General features: G+C 37.5%; 4 protein-coding genes across 14 annotated transcripts; 1 reads left to right on the top strand and 3 right to left on the bottom strand.

Moving 5' to 3' along the window:
* Positions 1-2,016: 2,016 nt before the first annotated feature.
* Positions 2,017-4,102, bottom strand: LOC138407701 (heme-binding protein 2-like). The gene is made up of 7 exons (XM_069524887.1): positions 3,915-4,102; positions 3,720-3,779; positions 3,466-3,544; positions 3,242-3,362; positions 2,660-2,796; positions 2,385-2,548; positions 2,017-2,283 (listed from the first exon to the last, which is right to left on the bottom strand). Exons 1-7 carry the CDS (start codon positions 3,953-3,955, stop codon positions 2,214-2,216), a joined length of 672 nt encoding a protein of 223 aa, XP_069380988.1. The 5' UTR covers positions 3,956-4,102; the 3' UTR covers positions 2,017-2,213.
* A 1,545-nt stretch (positions 4,103-5,647) lies between these two features.
* Positions 5,648-7,741, bottom strand: LOC109634104 (heme-binding protein 2-like). Its single transcript, XM_020094393.2, has 7 exons — positions 7,646-7,741; positions 7,429-7,488; positions 7,263-7,344; positions 7,039-7,159; positions 6,249-6,385; positions 5,982-6,145; positions 5,648-5,880 (listed from the first exon to the last, which is right to left on the bottom strand). The coding sequence occupies exons 1-7, from the start codon at positions 7,672-7,674 to the stop codon at positions 5,802-5,804; spliced, it is 672 nt and encodes a 223-aa protein (XP_019949952.1). The 5' UTR covers positions 7,675-7,741; the 3' UTR covers positions 5,648-5,801.
* A 2,408-nt stretch (positions 7,742-10,149) lies between these two features.
* Positions 10,150-14,015, top strand: LOC109634108 (retinol dehydrogenase 8). Of its 10 annotated transcripts, none has more exons than XM_069524780.1 (8): positions 10,169-10,295; positions 11,062-11,105; positions 12,339-12,494; positions 12,587-12,748; positions 12,830-13,009; positions 13,096-13,189; positions 13,308-13,491; positions 13,600-14,015. In XM_069524780.1, exons 3-8 carry the CDS (start codon positions 12,398-12,400, stop codon positions 13,807-13,809), a joined length of 927 nt encoding a protein of 308 aa, XP_069380881.1. In that variant the 5' UTR covers positions 10,169-10,295; positions 11,062-11,105; positions 12,339-12,397; the 3' UTR covers positions 13,810-14,015. The 10 variants fall into 10 exon arrangements, with proteins under 10 accessions (XP_019949957.2, XP_069380881.1, XP_069380877.1 ...); XM_069524776.1 differs by having other exon boundaries at positions 11,062-11,131; XM_069524778.1 differs by having other exon boundaries at positions 11,062-11,146.
* On the bottom strand, positions 13,835-15,774 carry LOC109634102 (microfibril-associated glycoprotein 4-like). Of its 2 annotated transcripts, none has more exons than XM_020094389.2 (5): positions 15,625-15,774; positions 15,338-15,524; positions 14,931-15,027; positions 14,663-14,830; positions 13,835-14,573 (listed from the first exon to the last, which is right to left on the bottom strand). In XM_020094389.2, exons 2-5 carry the CDS (start codon positions 15,452-15,454, stop codon positions 14,326-14,328), a joined length of 630 nt encoding a protein of 209 aa, XP_019949948.1. In that variant the 5' UTR covers positions 15,455-15,524; positions 15,625-15,774; the 3' UTR covers positions 13,835-14,325. The 2 variants fall into 2 exon arrangements, with proteins under 2 accessions (XP_019949948.1, XP_019949945.2); XM_020094386.2 differs by having other exon boundaries at positions 13,840-14,573; positions 15,327-15,524.
* Positions 15,775-16,007: the final 233 nt, after the last annotated feature.

Below are 16,007 nucleotides of genomic sequence, written 5' to 3'. Positions count from 1 at the left end.
ACATGACACCAAATAGAAAAATATCATCTGTCATAAGGTTTAATCATCTAAATGTCGACCTTTTGTTTTGCTGTTGTCACTTGCAGGTGTAATCTATCTCTTAAAGTGACCTGATTTCTTGTTCTGGTCCCTCTACAGTCACACCCATAGAGACGAGGAAGCTTTGGTGATCTATCAGGCTACAAGGATCGATCCAGCTGTTATAACCTAAAAAGAGTAGATAGCAAATCCATCATTTAAATTACAATCTTCATGATTTGGTTTTATCAGTGGATACATTTGGATCATGGATACATTTCCTTTTTTGAGATAAGTCACTTTTATAAGTTTAAGGTTGAAAGGAAATATTGACACTGATCATTGATTGAGTTGGTATGAAGAAGTATAAGTGTCAGTTTTACATCCAAACATTAACTCAAATAAGATGAAAATCTTAAAGTGAAAAACAAATACACATGAACTATGTCTAAAAGTTAAACATTTGAGGATCTGCAGACCTCTTGTCCTGAAGAGAGTTTTCTATTGGCACTGCTGAATTTCATTTGGACGGATACAAGGTGGCAACCTCTCAAGAAAACCTGCTTTGGTGTTTAATATTTACTTCAACCTTCAGATATTATTTAATGAGATTAACAAAATATATTTAGAACAAACAACTTTTTCTCAAAGTCAGAACAAAATGTTTTCTTTCAAGTCAAATAGCCTCAGGAAACATCCAGAAGGGTGAACTGTCTGAGTCATCTCAGGTTTGGCTTTCTTTTATTATAATATTACCGCTAACTACTGCATATAATGTCATATTGAGAGTACTGGTTTATAAAACCAAAGTTCCACAAACCACTTCAATATAAGAGCTTTGTGAACCATCATCAGAATAATTAAGCAGCACAACAACAGCTAAGTGTGTTGGAGCTGCTGTTGTGTTTTTATTTTTCTATTTGTTGCAGACTGGAACTTTCCCCATGCCCACAGTGTTTGAGTAGAGTGTTGTTAAATATGTATGACTGAGAAGCTCAAGCCTCGGGTCAATGCAAACTGTATTTTAGCTTGTTGCTGAGTTTATTTCTTAACAGCAGTAATATTTGTTTTAGTTGCTTTATTAAAATATATCAGCACTTGTTAATGTCACAACATTAAGTGCAACTGAGGCGTTCAGTGTCCTCTAAAGTCACAGAGAAGAACTGCAACACTAAACAGTTTTCATTTTTTTATGATATTTTTGAAATCAATGTCAAAAGGAATCGGTCTATAATTATTGAAGCAACACAGAGCATCTGCTTTAACACAAAAATAACTGTGGCAACTTTTCAGTCGTCCAGCACAATGCCTGTTGTCAAAGACAAGATGTGGGCAAGAGGTTGTTATATTCATTTTGAAGATCTGCTGATTGGAAAAGATTTATTATGATGATAGTTATCAGCATTGATTCAATTTTAATCATCATTATTTTAGTATCGATCACCCCATGACATACTTCTATGAATATTTTAAATATAACATTTTTTTTCCGTTAATGATTTTGTGTGTTTTTTTTCTTGTAATGTATTTCTCCATTAACCTTGATGACAGAGTGAGAGAATACAGAAAAATGCTACGACAGGTTCGCTCAAAGATTAAGTTAACATGTTATCTATCAAAGTTGTTGAATTTAGTTTAACTCCTGTAGATTTATGAACAAGAGGAAAAAGTTACAAGAGGAAAAAGTTACAAGAGGAAAAAGTTACAAGAGGAAAAAGTTACAAGAGGAAAAAGTTACAAGAGGAAAAAGTATTGAGAAAATGGGAAATCACCCAGAATATAACATAGTTTATCCTCATTTTATTTAGTAGGTCAAGAGAGGTGGACTGTGATCCTAGAAAAATGGTCTTGTTGAACGTAGTTGTGTCAGTTGGTTGTATTCTGGAATTGTTCTGGTCCACACTGGATAGAAACAGATTGTATTTTGCAGGACTTATTTATTACTGAGTTTCTGCTCGAGACACATTTTATGATTATCAACTAAGAACAGCCACAGAATCACTGCAGGAAGGAGCCTTTATTGAATACAACAGAAAACCATCACAGAAGCTGGCTTGAAACCATCATGGTGTATTCTGTTCATATACATTTTAAATGCGGGATGTCATTGTAATTCTATGAAATGTCACTTTATGACTTGAAGCGTTAGTGAAGCAAAATCCAAGCTGCTACATTTATGTTGTCATGGATCCACTTCAGTTACACACGGGCTCACCCAGAGCAACAAACAGCACCTCACTGTGCCTGTTAGTGATCGACAGTGGACTGCAAGAAAAACACACACACACACACACACCAATTTAGTGCAGCAAAGTCCTCAAGTTTTCTAATCATCATTGCTGAAAACATTAAGCTGATTTGTTTACCTGCTATATGCAGCAGCAAGGTGGAAGTTCTTTTTGTAGTTTGCACCAACTGAGTCCAGGTCACTGGCCAAACTTTGTGCTGTCTCATTGTCGGACTTGGCAGAAAGCAACTCATCATAGCCTCGTACATACACCTTCATATCAGGGGATTTAAGGATGTAAACCTGCAAAGAAACTGTCATTATCTGCTGGAGTTTATGGAGACATCACAAAACCACTTCAAACATGATCAAGGCCATTCTCTTTGACAGTTTATTTCTGCTGTAGTAACTTACATTTTCATCAGTAGGAGTGGGAGGGTTTTCCTGATATTCAGCTGGGAGCAACACATGCACAATGTAGACACCGATTTCCCCAGAATTCCTATGATGTACTCTCACAACAACAGGAGTTACTATATCCATTTTTGTTCCTAAAGGAAGATATAACGGAAACAATCGGTTTTTTTTTTTCAAAATCATGACCACAAACAAAAATATTTAAGCATTAAAAAAATACATTAAGATATGTTCAGTTATATGACCTTAATTTTGACTTCATTTGCGCAAAGTCACAGATAAGTCCAAAAATTAAAATGTCACTTCACAGCATATTTGTGTTTTACCACAGGGTTAAACTCAAGTGCTATTAAATACAACACTACAAATAGAAATAGTTGTAAAGATTTTGCAAATACATCCATAGTAATATTTCTTTATTGGGTATTTAAGTGCAAACACAGGCATGAACTCGTGTATTTTCTGCTTGTTTGAGCTTATACTCTAATTATTTTGTGCACGGACCTCACTTGAAAGTGAAATCCTGATCTCAACTAGACAATTCAATACTCTGATACAGACACTCACACACATACACACCATTTTGATTGGCACCATTGATATATTTCTGTATTCGTTTGAATCCATTTTTGACAGCAGTGTCAAAAGAATATTCCATCTCATGAGTTGAAGCCCAATTCAGAGATTCAATGTGACGGACCTGAGGGACAAGAGCAAACATGGTGAAGAGGATAATTGTGTTTTTTTAAGTTTCTGGCATCTAAAAAATGTTTTTTTTTCCTTTCTTGTTCAGAGGCACTAACCTCAAAATCCTCAGTCTGACAAATCAGATCAAAATGCAGACACTGCTCTGTGTCGTAACAGAGGTCTGACTCTGAGTATCTGTGAAATTATAGAGCAAAGACATATAAAAGATATAAAAGGTGATAGTAAGAATCACCTCTGACAGACTCTGAGAATAATATCTTCAATTTCTCATTTATCTGTCAGTTTTCTCTCTGTAACTTAAGTTGCCTGCAGAAATCTGCTGAAAGGGGATTCAATCCAGGTTTCTTACCCAACTCTGGCCTCAGCTGTCAGCACCAGCAGGAGGCCAACAAGCCCTGAAAGAAGCATCCTGACACACACAAAGTGTTTTCATTCAGAATCAACATCCTGATTTTGTTCATTCAGTGAAAAAAGTCTTCACACAACATTCAAGCTCAGCTCATACAACCAGAAATCTCTGTTTAGTGATTTAATCCGTACTTACATCTTGGCAGATTGTTTCACCTGAAAACGGAATCTTTGCATCCTGGTCCAAAGCAGCTATTTATTCACTTTCTGGTGATGAAATGAAATGTTGCCACTCCCTGAATCAATAACACAAACCACACAATCATCATTCTGATATTTGTAGATGAGCTCAAAGAAGAGCTGGTTTGATCTATAATCTGTGCCAGGCGGCAGTGTAGTTCCAGGGGAAAAAAACATTCAACACATTCAAAAAAAACCTTTTACATTTTGTTCTCACTTTGAGAAAATGTAAAAGTTGTTTGTTGTTCAAGTCAAATAGCCTCAGGAAACATCCAGGAGGGTGAACTGTCTGAGTCATCTCAGGTTTGACTTTCTATTATAAGCAATTTCTGCTGCACATAAATTATAATATTACCACTAACCACTGCATATAATCTCAAAATGAAAGAACTGGTTTATAAAACTAAAGCTCCACAAACCACTTCATTATCAGGGTTTTGTGAACCATCATCAGTAATTTAACAGTACAACTAAGTGTGTTGGAGCTGCTGTTGTGTATTTACTTTCCTCTTTGTTGCAGCTTTCCCAATGCCCACAGGCTGTAAGCTAAGCTAAGGCAAACATCCTGGACTGGGTTGCTCAAGCCTTGGGACACTTCAAACTGTATTTTATCTTGTTACTGAGTTTATTAAGAAAACAATTGAAGGGTGTTCAGACCTTCACCAAGGCTAATGCCGCTAATCTCGCTGTGCCAAACAAAGTTAAAAATCATTCCTATATCAGCGCAGTCATTCCCCTCCACAAAATATTCTGGATATTGGTTCATTACTGATAGACAGACTCATAACCTCCTTTGATATTGATAGTTGTTTAATTCTTGTAGTTTTCATTATTATATTGTTCTCATTTATTTGTCATATCAGCATGATATTGTGTGTCATTATTTAAGGAGGAACTGACATGTTCACTGCCATCCAGCGAGGAACTGATGCACTAAATAAAAATATGTGTCACCTATTACATAATATATATAATCAAATATAGTCATTGATACTATCAAATCATTATCAATAATAAAAATTACGTTTTATAAATGTATTTTTACCAGCAGTTAAACCACTAGAGGAATCATACACTGTATATCCACACCAGCCATGTTATAATACTACAGTCTATATTATTCATGTAATACATCAAAAGAGAATGCAGAAATTCATTGTTTAGAGAGTTTTTTTCTTTTTTTCTATTTACACAATTTATATTAAAGAATGTTGTGATGTCACAGTAAAGTTGACCTTTAACCTTTTAGATACAAATTATTATCACTTCATCATTTTATGTAACTGGAGAAATTAAGTCGGAATTATTTTCTCCTAAAATCTCACCTACAATTTTTCTCGGCAAGTCAGAACTTGATTATTTGAGGATTGACAGGCTGAGTATTTACAGGAATATTTCCCTCACTTCACTATATCTTATAAATATGATGCATTTCATATTAAAAAAACGTATATTATAAAAACATTAATTTATAAAAAAGAAAATCATATTTGAATGAAGATAAACAATGATAAAAACATGACCCCCTAATGCATATTACTGAATACCCTGAAGTGCTGGCCTGTATGTTCATGGTGTAATAGTGTCATCTGGTGGAATTGTTAAAAAGTGCTATTCCTAAACCAGCTGACTTAGACATATTTAAAATTGGTCAACACCTTTGCATGAACCAAGAAAAAACACAAGAAATCAGTTAGGGAGGGTATTTTTATTGAATCCAACAGAAAACCCTCATCACGTGGTGGATTTAATTTTTGTATTTTATTTTCCAAGTCCAAGCTGTTATCACAAGTTTAATTATGTGACACAATATGACTTAAAGTTGGAGTGAAGGTCCAGCTGGTTAGTCCTGGCTGGGACACGCTGGCTCCCCCTCAACAACAAACATCACCTCATTGTGCCTCTTCCCCATCGTCATTGGACTGCAAACACACACAAACACACACACACACACAGATTTCCTTTGTGCTGTTGTCATTACTCTTTTTGACAATCATCCAGAAAATAATGCTCGTCTGTTTACCTGTTGTATCCTGCAGCATAGCGGGTGTCTTTTCTGTATTTGGCACCAATGGCGTCCAGTTGAGTGGACAGTTGCTTAAAGGCATTGTTGATGGAAGAGGTCGTCATCCATCCACCGTAGCTCAGAACATACACCGTCATGTCTGGTGTGTCATGGATGTACACCTGCAAGTCAACTCTCATTATCTACCAGGGCTTATTGACTCATAACCAAGTCAGGCTTCATTCTTTTCTGTTTTCCTGTCTTCTGTGTGCTACAGAGGCTTACCCTGTCATTCGTTGGGTTGGGGGTGCTTTGCTGATATTTATCTGGCAGCAAGAAACTCATTGTGAAGACACCCATTTCCCAGAAATTCTTTTGAGGCATACTGACAAGAACTGGAGAGGTCATGTCAATTTCCACCCCTAAAGGTAGACAACAAAACACATTTTTAGACCGATACAAGTTATGGGGTGGTCGGTAGTGTAGTGGGTTGTGCCGCCACCCCATGTATAGAGGCTACAGTCTTCGCTGCAGTGGGCCTCGGTTGGAATCCCGCATTAGATGGCCCTTTACTGCATGCCACTCCCCCTCTTTCTGCCCCCTGCTTCCTGTCTCTCTTCAACTATCCTGTCCATTAAAGGCAACAAAAAAAAAATGTCACAAGTTATATATCAATGATTAAATGCACGCAGGAGGCATGAGAAAATAAATAAACATATGTGTTGATGTTCTGACTTCAATATTTAACAGTATCTTCTCTCCGATGAAGGTTAAGCACAGAAATTAATACATTGTGTCACAGCAGAGTGGAAGTTGTAGTACGACAAGCTCCAGCAGAGGTCAGGAAAAATCAGAATTCGATTTTACTCCTTTATCATTGTTAATTTTTTTGACACTTTGCTACAGTTTGGATATTAATAAGCTATGTAGAACTAATTATGTACATGAAAAATCTTAAACATATATTTTCTCAATACAAACAACATAGAGAATGGTAGATTAATGTTTACCGGATCATATGTAATAAATTCTAATAATGAGTTGGGTGGTGTAAATAATACACACACATACAAACCTTGGTCGTTAGAACTTCTGATGTAGTTAAATAGTCTTCTGAATGTGCTCATTGCTGCAAATTCCATTAAGACGGATGACTGATTAGTTGAAACCCATTTCACAGAGCTGTAGTGACGGACCTGAGGGACATGAGAAAACATGGAGCAGAGGGTTTTTAGTTTTTTTTTTACTTTCTGGCACCTGAAATATGAAAAGGTTTCTCTCTTGCTCAGAGCCACTCACCTCCAAATCATTAATCTGACAAATAGGATCAAACAGCAGACACTCGTCCGTCTCAGTGCAGAATTGTAACTCAGAGGAGTCTCTGTAAGAAAATAGAAGGGCAATAATTGAACTAACTAACTAAATCTTAAATCTTAACTATTTGAACTAAATCCAGGTTTCTTACCCAACTCTGGCCTCAGCTGTCAGCACCAGCAGCAGACCAACAAGCCCTGAAAGAAGCATCCTGGGACACACACAGCATTTTCGTTCAGACTTACAAGACTGATTTTGTTCTTTCAGAGAAAAAGGGATGGTTACACAACATTGTAGCTCAGCTCATACAACCAGAAGTATGTATTGATTTCCATCCAAGACAAAGTAGAAATTGAAACTGTACTTACATTGTGGCAGAGTTTTGAGTTCTGGACATCCAAAAACAGATTTGTTGCTGCCTTGTCAAAAGCAGCTATTTATTCACTTTCAGGTTATGAAAGAAAATCTGACCACTCCCTGTGGATAGTAAAGACCAATGAGGAACCAAAGCAGAAACAAGATCATCTGGGAAGAATGAAGAGAGCTTAAAAACCGACCTCTGAAATCACTGTCCTTTTGGAAAACTGTTTGATAACAGTAAACTAGGAGGATTATATATTTTCCTTTTGGATTTCCAACTTAATTTGAGATGTCAAGAATAAAGTGGCACAATTTATTGAGATATATGTTGAATTGTTGAGAATATACTTGGAATTTGAACAAAATAAAAGTTAAACCATTAAGAATATTTCAAACTACCAATGTTAATACTTGTGACTTTCAACAAAATTGACAATTTAAATAACAACAAAAATCTCTCTTCCTCAGATTTAGTTTGACTTTATTATCAACATTTCAACCATCTTCTCGAAAAGTAAAAAAACTCCTCATTCCTCCTCAAATTTTTTTCTAATGCCTGACCCTTGTACTCCTCAGTTGTAAACCTTAAACATGACTGATTTTATACATGTTGCTCTCTGTTCCAGTCTGTAATTAATGTCCCCTGTCAGCAATACTCTGATACCAGTGTATCAGTCAAAATAATCAAAATGTCACCTTTTTTTTTCTACTTGCGAGTATAACATATTCTTAAAATTACCTGTTTTCTGTTCAAAATTAGGATAAGAAAAGAATCAAAGTAGTAGTTTTAAACAGTAAATGAACGAATAAACAATCCACACACAGAATAGCTTATTTAACAGGACAGCCACATCAGGAGGTACAAAACGTGACAGAAGGTTATATCAGGCTTGTTTTGTTAACTCTTGAAATCTGACACATCTAGTTCTCATGAGATTTATATTTTACATATTGTCCCAACAGGTCATATGATATGCTGTGTTTATTTCTTTGTACATTTAAAAGACTGTGTTCCTCTGTGTGTTCCCAGAACATGTATTCAGCTACAAGACAAAAGGACCAGTATGAACAATAGACAAGAGGGTTAACTATAGAATAAAGGATATGGATAAAGGAGGTGATAGGCAGTAAGAAGTAGTAGTAGTGGACAACAACATACTATAAAAACTAACATTAACAACATTTTCTCCAGAGACAGTAAGTTACTTTACCTTAAATATTTGATGTGCTGCTTAAAGTAGGTTAAATGGTTGTTTTAACTGCTGTGTATGAACAAGTCTGAGGTCTCAATTTAAATTTAAATCCACGCAAACTTAATCCTTTCATTAAAATCAAGATAATAATGATCACGCCTCAAGGTTTGCAGACCTCAGCACGTTTACACATGAAACCCTCCTTCGGTCCACCTCCTTCTCATGTGTTACAAAACACAAACATGGCCACAATACAAGTGAACGAAAACTGAATTTGTATAATGTTTATATGTATTTAAGTAAACTTGAATTAACAGCTGTCAGATATGAATATAAACATTTATTGTAGTAGGGGGTATTATGCAGAGTATTCTTTTTACATTTATGGCAATTTTCTGGATTTTTTGAATTTTTTGGGAGATTTGAGGTGGGCCTGCCCAAGTAGTTTTTTAAATAGACCTTTTCTGGAGTCTTAAGGTTGTGTCAAACGACAGAGTCATTTTTGCTCAATTGAGTGAAACTCAGCAGGTAACCTGAGCTGGGATGAGGGGCACATTGTTCCAGGCTTTGTCTGAGGGGAGGCCCACTGGCTTTTCAAACTCCTGATTCAAACCAAATGTGTGTTTACCCTCCCGTGTTCACAGTGAGAAAGTGCAACATGTTAAACTGGTTAATCTGAAGTTATTCATAGAGCATGCTGCTAGAAATATTTGAAAATTGGCACATTTATGTATATTAACTTATGGTATACATTGTATATTCATTACAAGTTGACTTGAAGGCAACTGGACTTGAACTTAAAGACCTTTTCCCACTCATCCAATTAAGGCTTCTTTACTTCTGACTGCCTGCTGGAGAGTCCCAGGTTTTTAACCCCGATTGATTCCATTTGGTTTGTTAATGCTCCTGACTGCTGGATTAGTGATTAGAATATTTGGCATCATCAGAAGCCAACAAGGTTTTTTGCAGTGTAATCAGGCTAAGAGTGAATGGTTGTTCAATGTCCTGGGAAGGGATGATTATTGGGATGAAGGGATTAATCAGGTCCACATATTTTTTTATATTTTGAAAATAAACTTATACCGACAATAAATATATTTAGGGTGATATGACCATTAATACTAACTTTTACATACCTGTAAAATTATTCAGAGACCATTTCAGACCAGACGGTACTATCAGGACTAGGATAAAGCACACCTGTGAAACTGTCTTGAACAGAGTCTTAAAAGAGTGAGAGTTGTTCTTGCTGTAGTTTGAAGGCTGTTGTGACTTAAAGAACTACAACTCCCATATATTGAGTCAGTCCCTGTGACCCATTTAGGTAATCCCTGGATTAATGTAGGCAGTGTGACCTGGTCTTGTCCTGTTCTCTCTGAAAGCTGCAGGAACGTCGGTAGCATGATGTTTTTATATCAATAACGGAGTTTATTCGGGGTTGTGGAGGAGGCTGCTCGCTCTTCAGGTTGGTAGATGACACCACTACAGACTCTGTACGTGATCTTAAAGGGAAAACTCACTCATTGTCTACTCACCACTATGCCGATGAAGGGGCCGGTTAAGGGTTTGGGTCCACAAAATATTTTAGGACTTTCAGGGGTAAACAGTGTTGCAGCCAAATCCAATACATTTGAAGTAAATGGTGACCATGTCTTCAAATGCAAAAACCAACAGAAGAAACATAACATGCCTCCATACTGCTCCTGTGGTGTCATCCAAGCGTCCGTAAGCCCTGGCATTCAAATTCAACTTTAAATCAGCATCAGCATAGAGGTGAGTATAATAAGTGAATTTTCATATTTCGCCGAACTATCCCTTTAACTCCACCTGCCAGAATTCAAACTACAAGTGTCCGCAGCACTCCGGGTTTACAGTGAGCCTGTGGTGTCATTGCAATTTATTTCATTTCACTTTTTATTTGTACAAAGCAAAACATACATTATCTCAATGCACTTTACATATAAGGTCGATACCCTAAAAAAAATTATAGGGAAACTCAAACGGTTCGAATGAAGCAAGAAAAAAACTGAAACAGAGTTGATGTGGGCAACCGTCTGCTTCGACCAGTTAGGTTGAGCAGAGAAAAATGGGGAAGAAAGGAAGGGTTGGTTGAAAAGAGAGAAGAAAGGGCGAGAGAGAGAGAGTGAGAGAGAGATTTGGTTCTTCTTGGTTTTTCTTTAATTTGTCCTCCATTTGTATTTTACTAATTGTTACTCCACTGTGTTTTACAGCTGCAGTTTGCTGTCAGGGCTTGTGTGGACCAAGGACTCCTGAGGTTGTTCCAGACGGCTCAACATTTCAGTAAATCAGATGAAAGCAAATATAATCTCTGAACAAACACCAAACTTGGCTCAAACTTCCAGTGACTTAATTTATTGAATTCTGATTTAAATTAACTTTGTAGAGCAAAAACTCCACCAAGAGCTCTTTCATAGTTTAGATAAGTTAGATTAATGCCTTGAGTGGGGGTTAAAGGTCCAGTGTGTAAGATTTAGGTGAATGGGATCTATCGGCACAAAATGAATATAAAATAATCCTCATGATGTTTTCACTAGTGTGTTTCACCAAAATTGTATAAATTGTTGTTTTCTTTACCCTAGAATGGGCCCTTTATATTTAAATACTTTATATTTACATTGAGGGGGTCCTCTCTATGGAGGCTGCCATGTTTTTAACAGTTGTTCAAACAGGACAAATTAAACACCTTTTGAGTTTTTATGACAACTGAAGGTTTCCACAGGTTCTCTGTTTACACACTGCACCTTTAAGTTTTCCTGTTTATGTAAAAGAAACGGCCAAATGTGACATTAACACTGACTTTTAGATATTTGCAGTCCAAGCACAATGGAGCCACAACACAAATAACTACCATAACACTTTAAGAGGGTGTTCAGAGGACTCATCGTTTTGGGCCAGCATTCAGTGATCATACTGGGAGAAATGAAAATGATTAAGAAACTATAATGACTCTCAATAAAGAACAAACCACATTTAGATGCACTAGATCCAGATTTCTCTTTAAATCTGCACCAAATTGCAAACAATCATAAATATCAGTCCCCTAACAAATGCCTGATTTCATTTCAATAAGAATCAGTTTTTTCCACCTACTCCTGCAAGCAAACAAGTTAACAAACACAGATGAAAACACAACCTCCTTGGCTGAGCTAATAAAAGAAAAGCAGTGATACCAGTTGCTCCACTTACAATAATGTTGTTTGGACCATAATCCAATGCAGCATATTTTTATTATGTTTTTGCATTCCTATCAAGAAATGCTTGGACTTGCTTAATTCATAGACACTCTCATCAAAAGTTACTGTTCTTCTATAACTTATTGATAAAATGTTTAAATAGCATTTAAGGCAGCGAAAGAAACTGAACCACTGAACCTCATGTACATGTGACACCTTTAATGAAAATGACATCATCCTTGCACAGAATTGTGAATGGCAATGACATCATGTTGTGGAGGAATTTTCCTTGAATGACATTTCCCTGTTCACAGCATTTTTTGACTGAACAATCAGGATCCTGCTAAGCCTTGAGGTCAGAGGTCAAAGAGCCATGGGGACAAGGAGGGTGCTAGTGACTGGATGCTCCTCTGGCATTGGCTTGGCTGTGGCTGCACGGCTGGCTAAAGATGAGCTGAGACGGTTTAAAGGTCAGCCACTCCGTCTCTTCAACAAAATAAATGTCATACAGGAGATGATATAGCTACCGATAGCCCGTGTGTTCATCGTTTATCTGTGGCAGTGGTTGCCACAATGAGGGATCTCGGAAAACGGGGGCCCTTGGAAAAAGCAGCAGGAGCTTCCTTGAATAAAACTCTGGAAATCAAACAGCTGGATGCCTGTTGTGAAGCCTCCATCAGAGAGTGTGTCAACAGCCTGCCGGATAGAAGGGTGGACATTCTTGGTCTGTCCCATCTCATATATGCTATTTAAACTCTTTAAACAAGCATACAGTATAATAATGTGAGATGTCATGCCTTTATAGTGAATAATGCAGGGGTTGGCATGATTGGGCCACTGGAGTGCCAAAGTATTGCTGCCATGAAGGAGCTCTTCGACACAAACTTCTTCGGGCTGGCACGGCTTGTGAAAGAGGTGCTGCCCGACATGAAGCGACGGCAAAGCGGCCATATTGTTGTGATGAGCAGCGTCATGGGAATACAGGGTGCGTTTCTTTTAGTGTCTGTCAAATTACACAAGACGAAAACAAGACAGTTGATAAAAGATTTCTTTATTTCTGTTTCTACACAGGGCTTCTATTCAATGACGTCTATTCTGCTTCTAAATTTGCTGTGGAAGGATTTTGTGAAAGTCTGGCAGTGCAGGCAATGAAGTTTAACATCAAGTAATTACATGTCCTCATGTTTAATGCACGCACTCATCCAAACTTTAAATTATCAGGAAGATGAAAATCTGAAAAGCAGTGGTAAAATATGCATATTTTGAAATTTCTCTGTCACAAGGACCACTCTTGTGGAACCCGGCCCTGTGGTGACGGAGTTTGAAACGAAAGTGTACAAAGATGCTGAGAAGATGGATCTGTCAGGGACAGACGAGGAGACGGCCAAAATCTTCCATGAAGTTTACCTGCCATACTCAAAAAAGGTCTTTGCCTCATTAGGTCAGACACCGGCAGAAGTGGCCGAGGCAAGTGATGTAATGGGATGTGATTGTTTTTCTATTTGACTTTTAAAAGTCACGAAAACAAGTTTTGCAAGTGAAAATGCATCAAATATTTTTATTTTTATCCTGCAGCAAACAGTTAAAGTGATCACGGCCAAGGAACCTCCTCTGCGCCACCAGACCAACCGCCTGTACATGCCCATGACTGCACTGAAACATGCAGATCCAACCGGTCGCCTGCCTCTGGACACCTTTCATAAGATGATCTTTAAACATGACCGTGTGCTCAATGCTACCCTCGCTTTGCTTCGAATGCTGCAGCAAAGAAGAGGAGAGAAATAAAGACTTAGTTGTTGGGTCGCAAACACTATAGATGTTATTCTGAAGGAAACAGTGACTGACTGTACTTTTTGTCTCTATTCTTTGAGAATGACGTCCAGTTGTGAGGTGACAGAGGTTTGAATGAACATGGATTGGGGCTGGAGGATGTTTCTGTTATCTGTGTGGGATGATAACTACAGTGATAATAAAAATAAAAATGTCTCTTGTACTGTGAATATGTACATGAAGCATTTCTCGCTGAGTAATATTTTGAAGCTTTTAAACTTTCTGCACACTAGTAAATATGAATAAATGTGTAATAACAGAAAAGCAAAGTACATGCACTCTTTGATTTTCTACTCACATAAATTTAAAAGAAGATTTGTTATAATGTTCTCTAAGTTCTATCTGTTCCAAAGAGAAAGTGAAAAAGACATCCTGGATCTGCCCTCTGATCCAGATCCACACCGAAACGTCATGTCTTTTTCCTTGGGTCATGCCACACATGATCAAAGAGTTATTGGTTCATTATTTTTATTACATTTTGGGTCTTATCTTGATTGCAATTTCTTTCAATGAGTACTCATATCCTTTCCAAGATACCCAATTGATTCCTATCCCATAGGCTGAGCTGCCCCACAAGTAAAGACCATTGGCATTAACGCTGTGACATTCTCCATACCACCATCCTCCGAGGTAGGTCTTGGCACAGTTTGAAGCATGAGTGTCCTGGTCTTTGTCAAATGTGGAAAACTTCTGACCACTATGTTCACTCAGGGAATTTCCTGAAAACAATAAGTATATAAAGAAAAATGACACAGTGTACTAAGCCTCGGTCTAGTGACACAGAAGCAGTGGCTGTCGTTCCACTCACCAGCTCCTCCATCTTTGAAGCCACTACAGGTGAGTGTGTAGCCCTCCTGCTCTGGACCCACCATAAAGGAGGAATAGTGGACGTAAGCCTTTGCCCCTTCAAAGTCTTCCATGTCTATCCTCATCTCATAGCTCTTCCTTAGAGTTAGGAGATGGATGTTCTCCAGACCTGGAAGATGCAATAGCATATAAGGAGCATAATTTGTATTCATTTGTTTAAGCAATAGTAGAAATTATACTAAAGTCTTATTCATCAGCTTAACACTCACCCAGCCAGTATTCTCCAGATGCTAGTCCAAATCCAGTTTTATACTGGTCCCATCCACGATAAAAGTTAATGGTGCCATCCTTTCTTCTCTGGAGGATCTGGATCGGAATCTTTTTGTCATTTATGGCTATATTTTTTCACTTTAAGTACAGCCTGCTACACTGTTGGCTGAATGTTTTGGTAACTTGGCTAATCTCACTTTAAATGTTTTATGAATCACAAAACAACACATTTTTTTATATAGATATCAAAAAATTAAACATTTTAAGGCTCTGATACATAACACCAAGTGCTATGAGATAATCCTGCAGTGCAAAAAAGGTTTAAATAAACTAAGTTGTTGCATCAAAAATATTTGCTGAACAGCACTTAAATTATAAATAACAAGCCCACATACTGTCCATTTACCAACATCAGGTTCGTCCTCACAGCCCATGTCACAGTAGACCTGGATAGGGGAGAGCGGTCCTCCTGGGAAGATGCTGTACACCCCACTATGACCAAAGCCTCTGTTGTACACGTCATTGCAGTCAACTGGAAGAAACACTGGTGAGCAGATCGCAGCTGGGATCACAAGAAGTAAAATAATAAAACCCTGAAATCAAAACACAAAAGCTGCTCTGAGCACCAGTGAAACAATGTGATACACTCTTAATGTGTTCATATAAATACAGTCAGTGTCACACAGAACTCACCATTATTGCCCTAATGCAGTATTTTTGCGGTAATCCTGAATCTTCTGGCTGTTTACATTGAGTAAATAGTCAAGAGGCCCGTCTCTGTGCAAATGCCCAAACACATTGAGGCTTTTAGGTTATTGTGCAATGTCAGCTGCTGGTCACGCTAAAAATAAGATGAGAGTCTGTGCTTATTCAGAGAGAGGCGTGTGAGTAGGTTATTTTTAACCCTCCCTCTCTGTCTTCATTTTGAATTGATAATATAGAAAACAGGTTAATTAAATGAACATGAAACTAATATTAACATTGTGAGGATTATCATTTTTATCAGTCAGATCGGAGAGGTGTCTGATTATTGTAAATGTTTAGGCTGTAGCTTAAATTTGAAAGTGAAACAACAA

The sequence above is a fragment of the Paralichthys olivaceus genome, chromosome 5 (assembly GCF_024713975.1).
Source record: "Paralichthys olivaceus isolate ysfri-2021 chromosome 5, ASM2471397v2, whole genome shotgun sequence".
NCBI lineage: Eukaryota > Metazoa > Chordata > Actinopteri > Pleuronectiformes > Paralichthyidae > Paralichthys > Paralichthys olivaceus.
The sequence above is the reverse complement of the archived record's forward strand: the minus strand, read 5'-3'. Positions and strand labels throughout refer to the sequence as shown.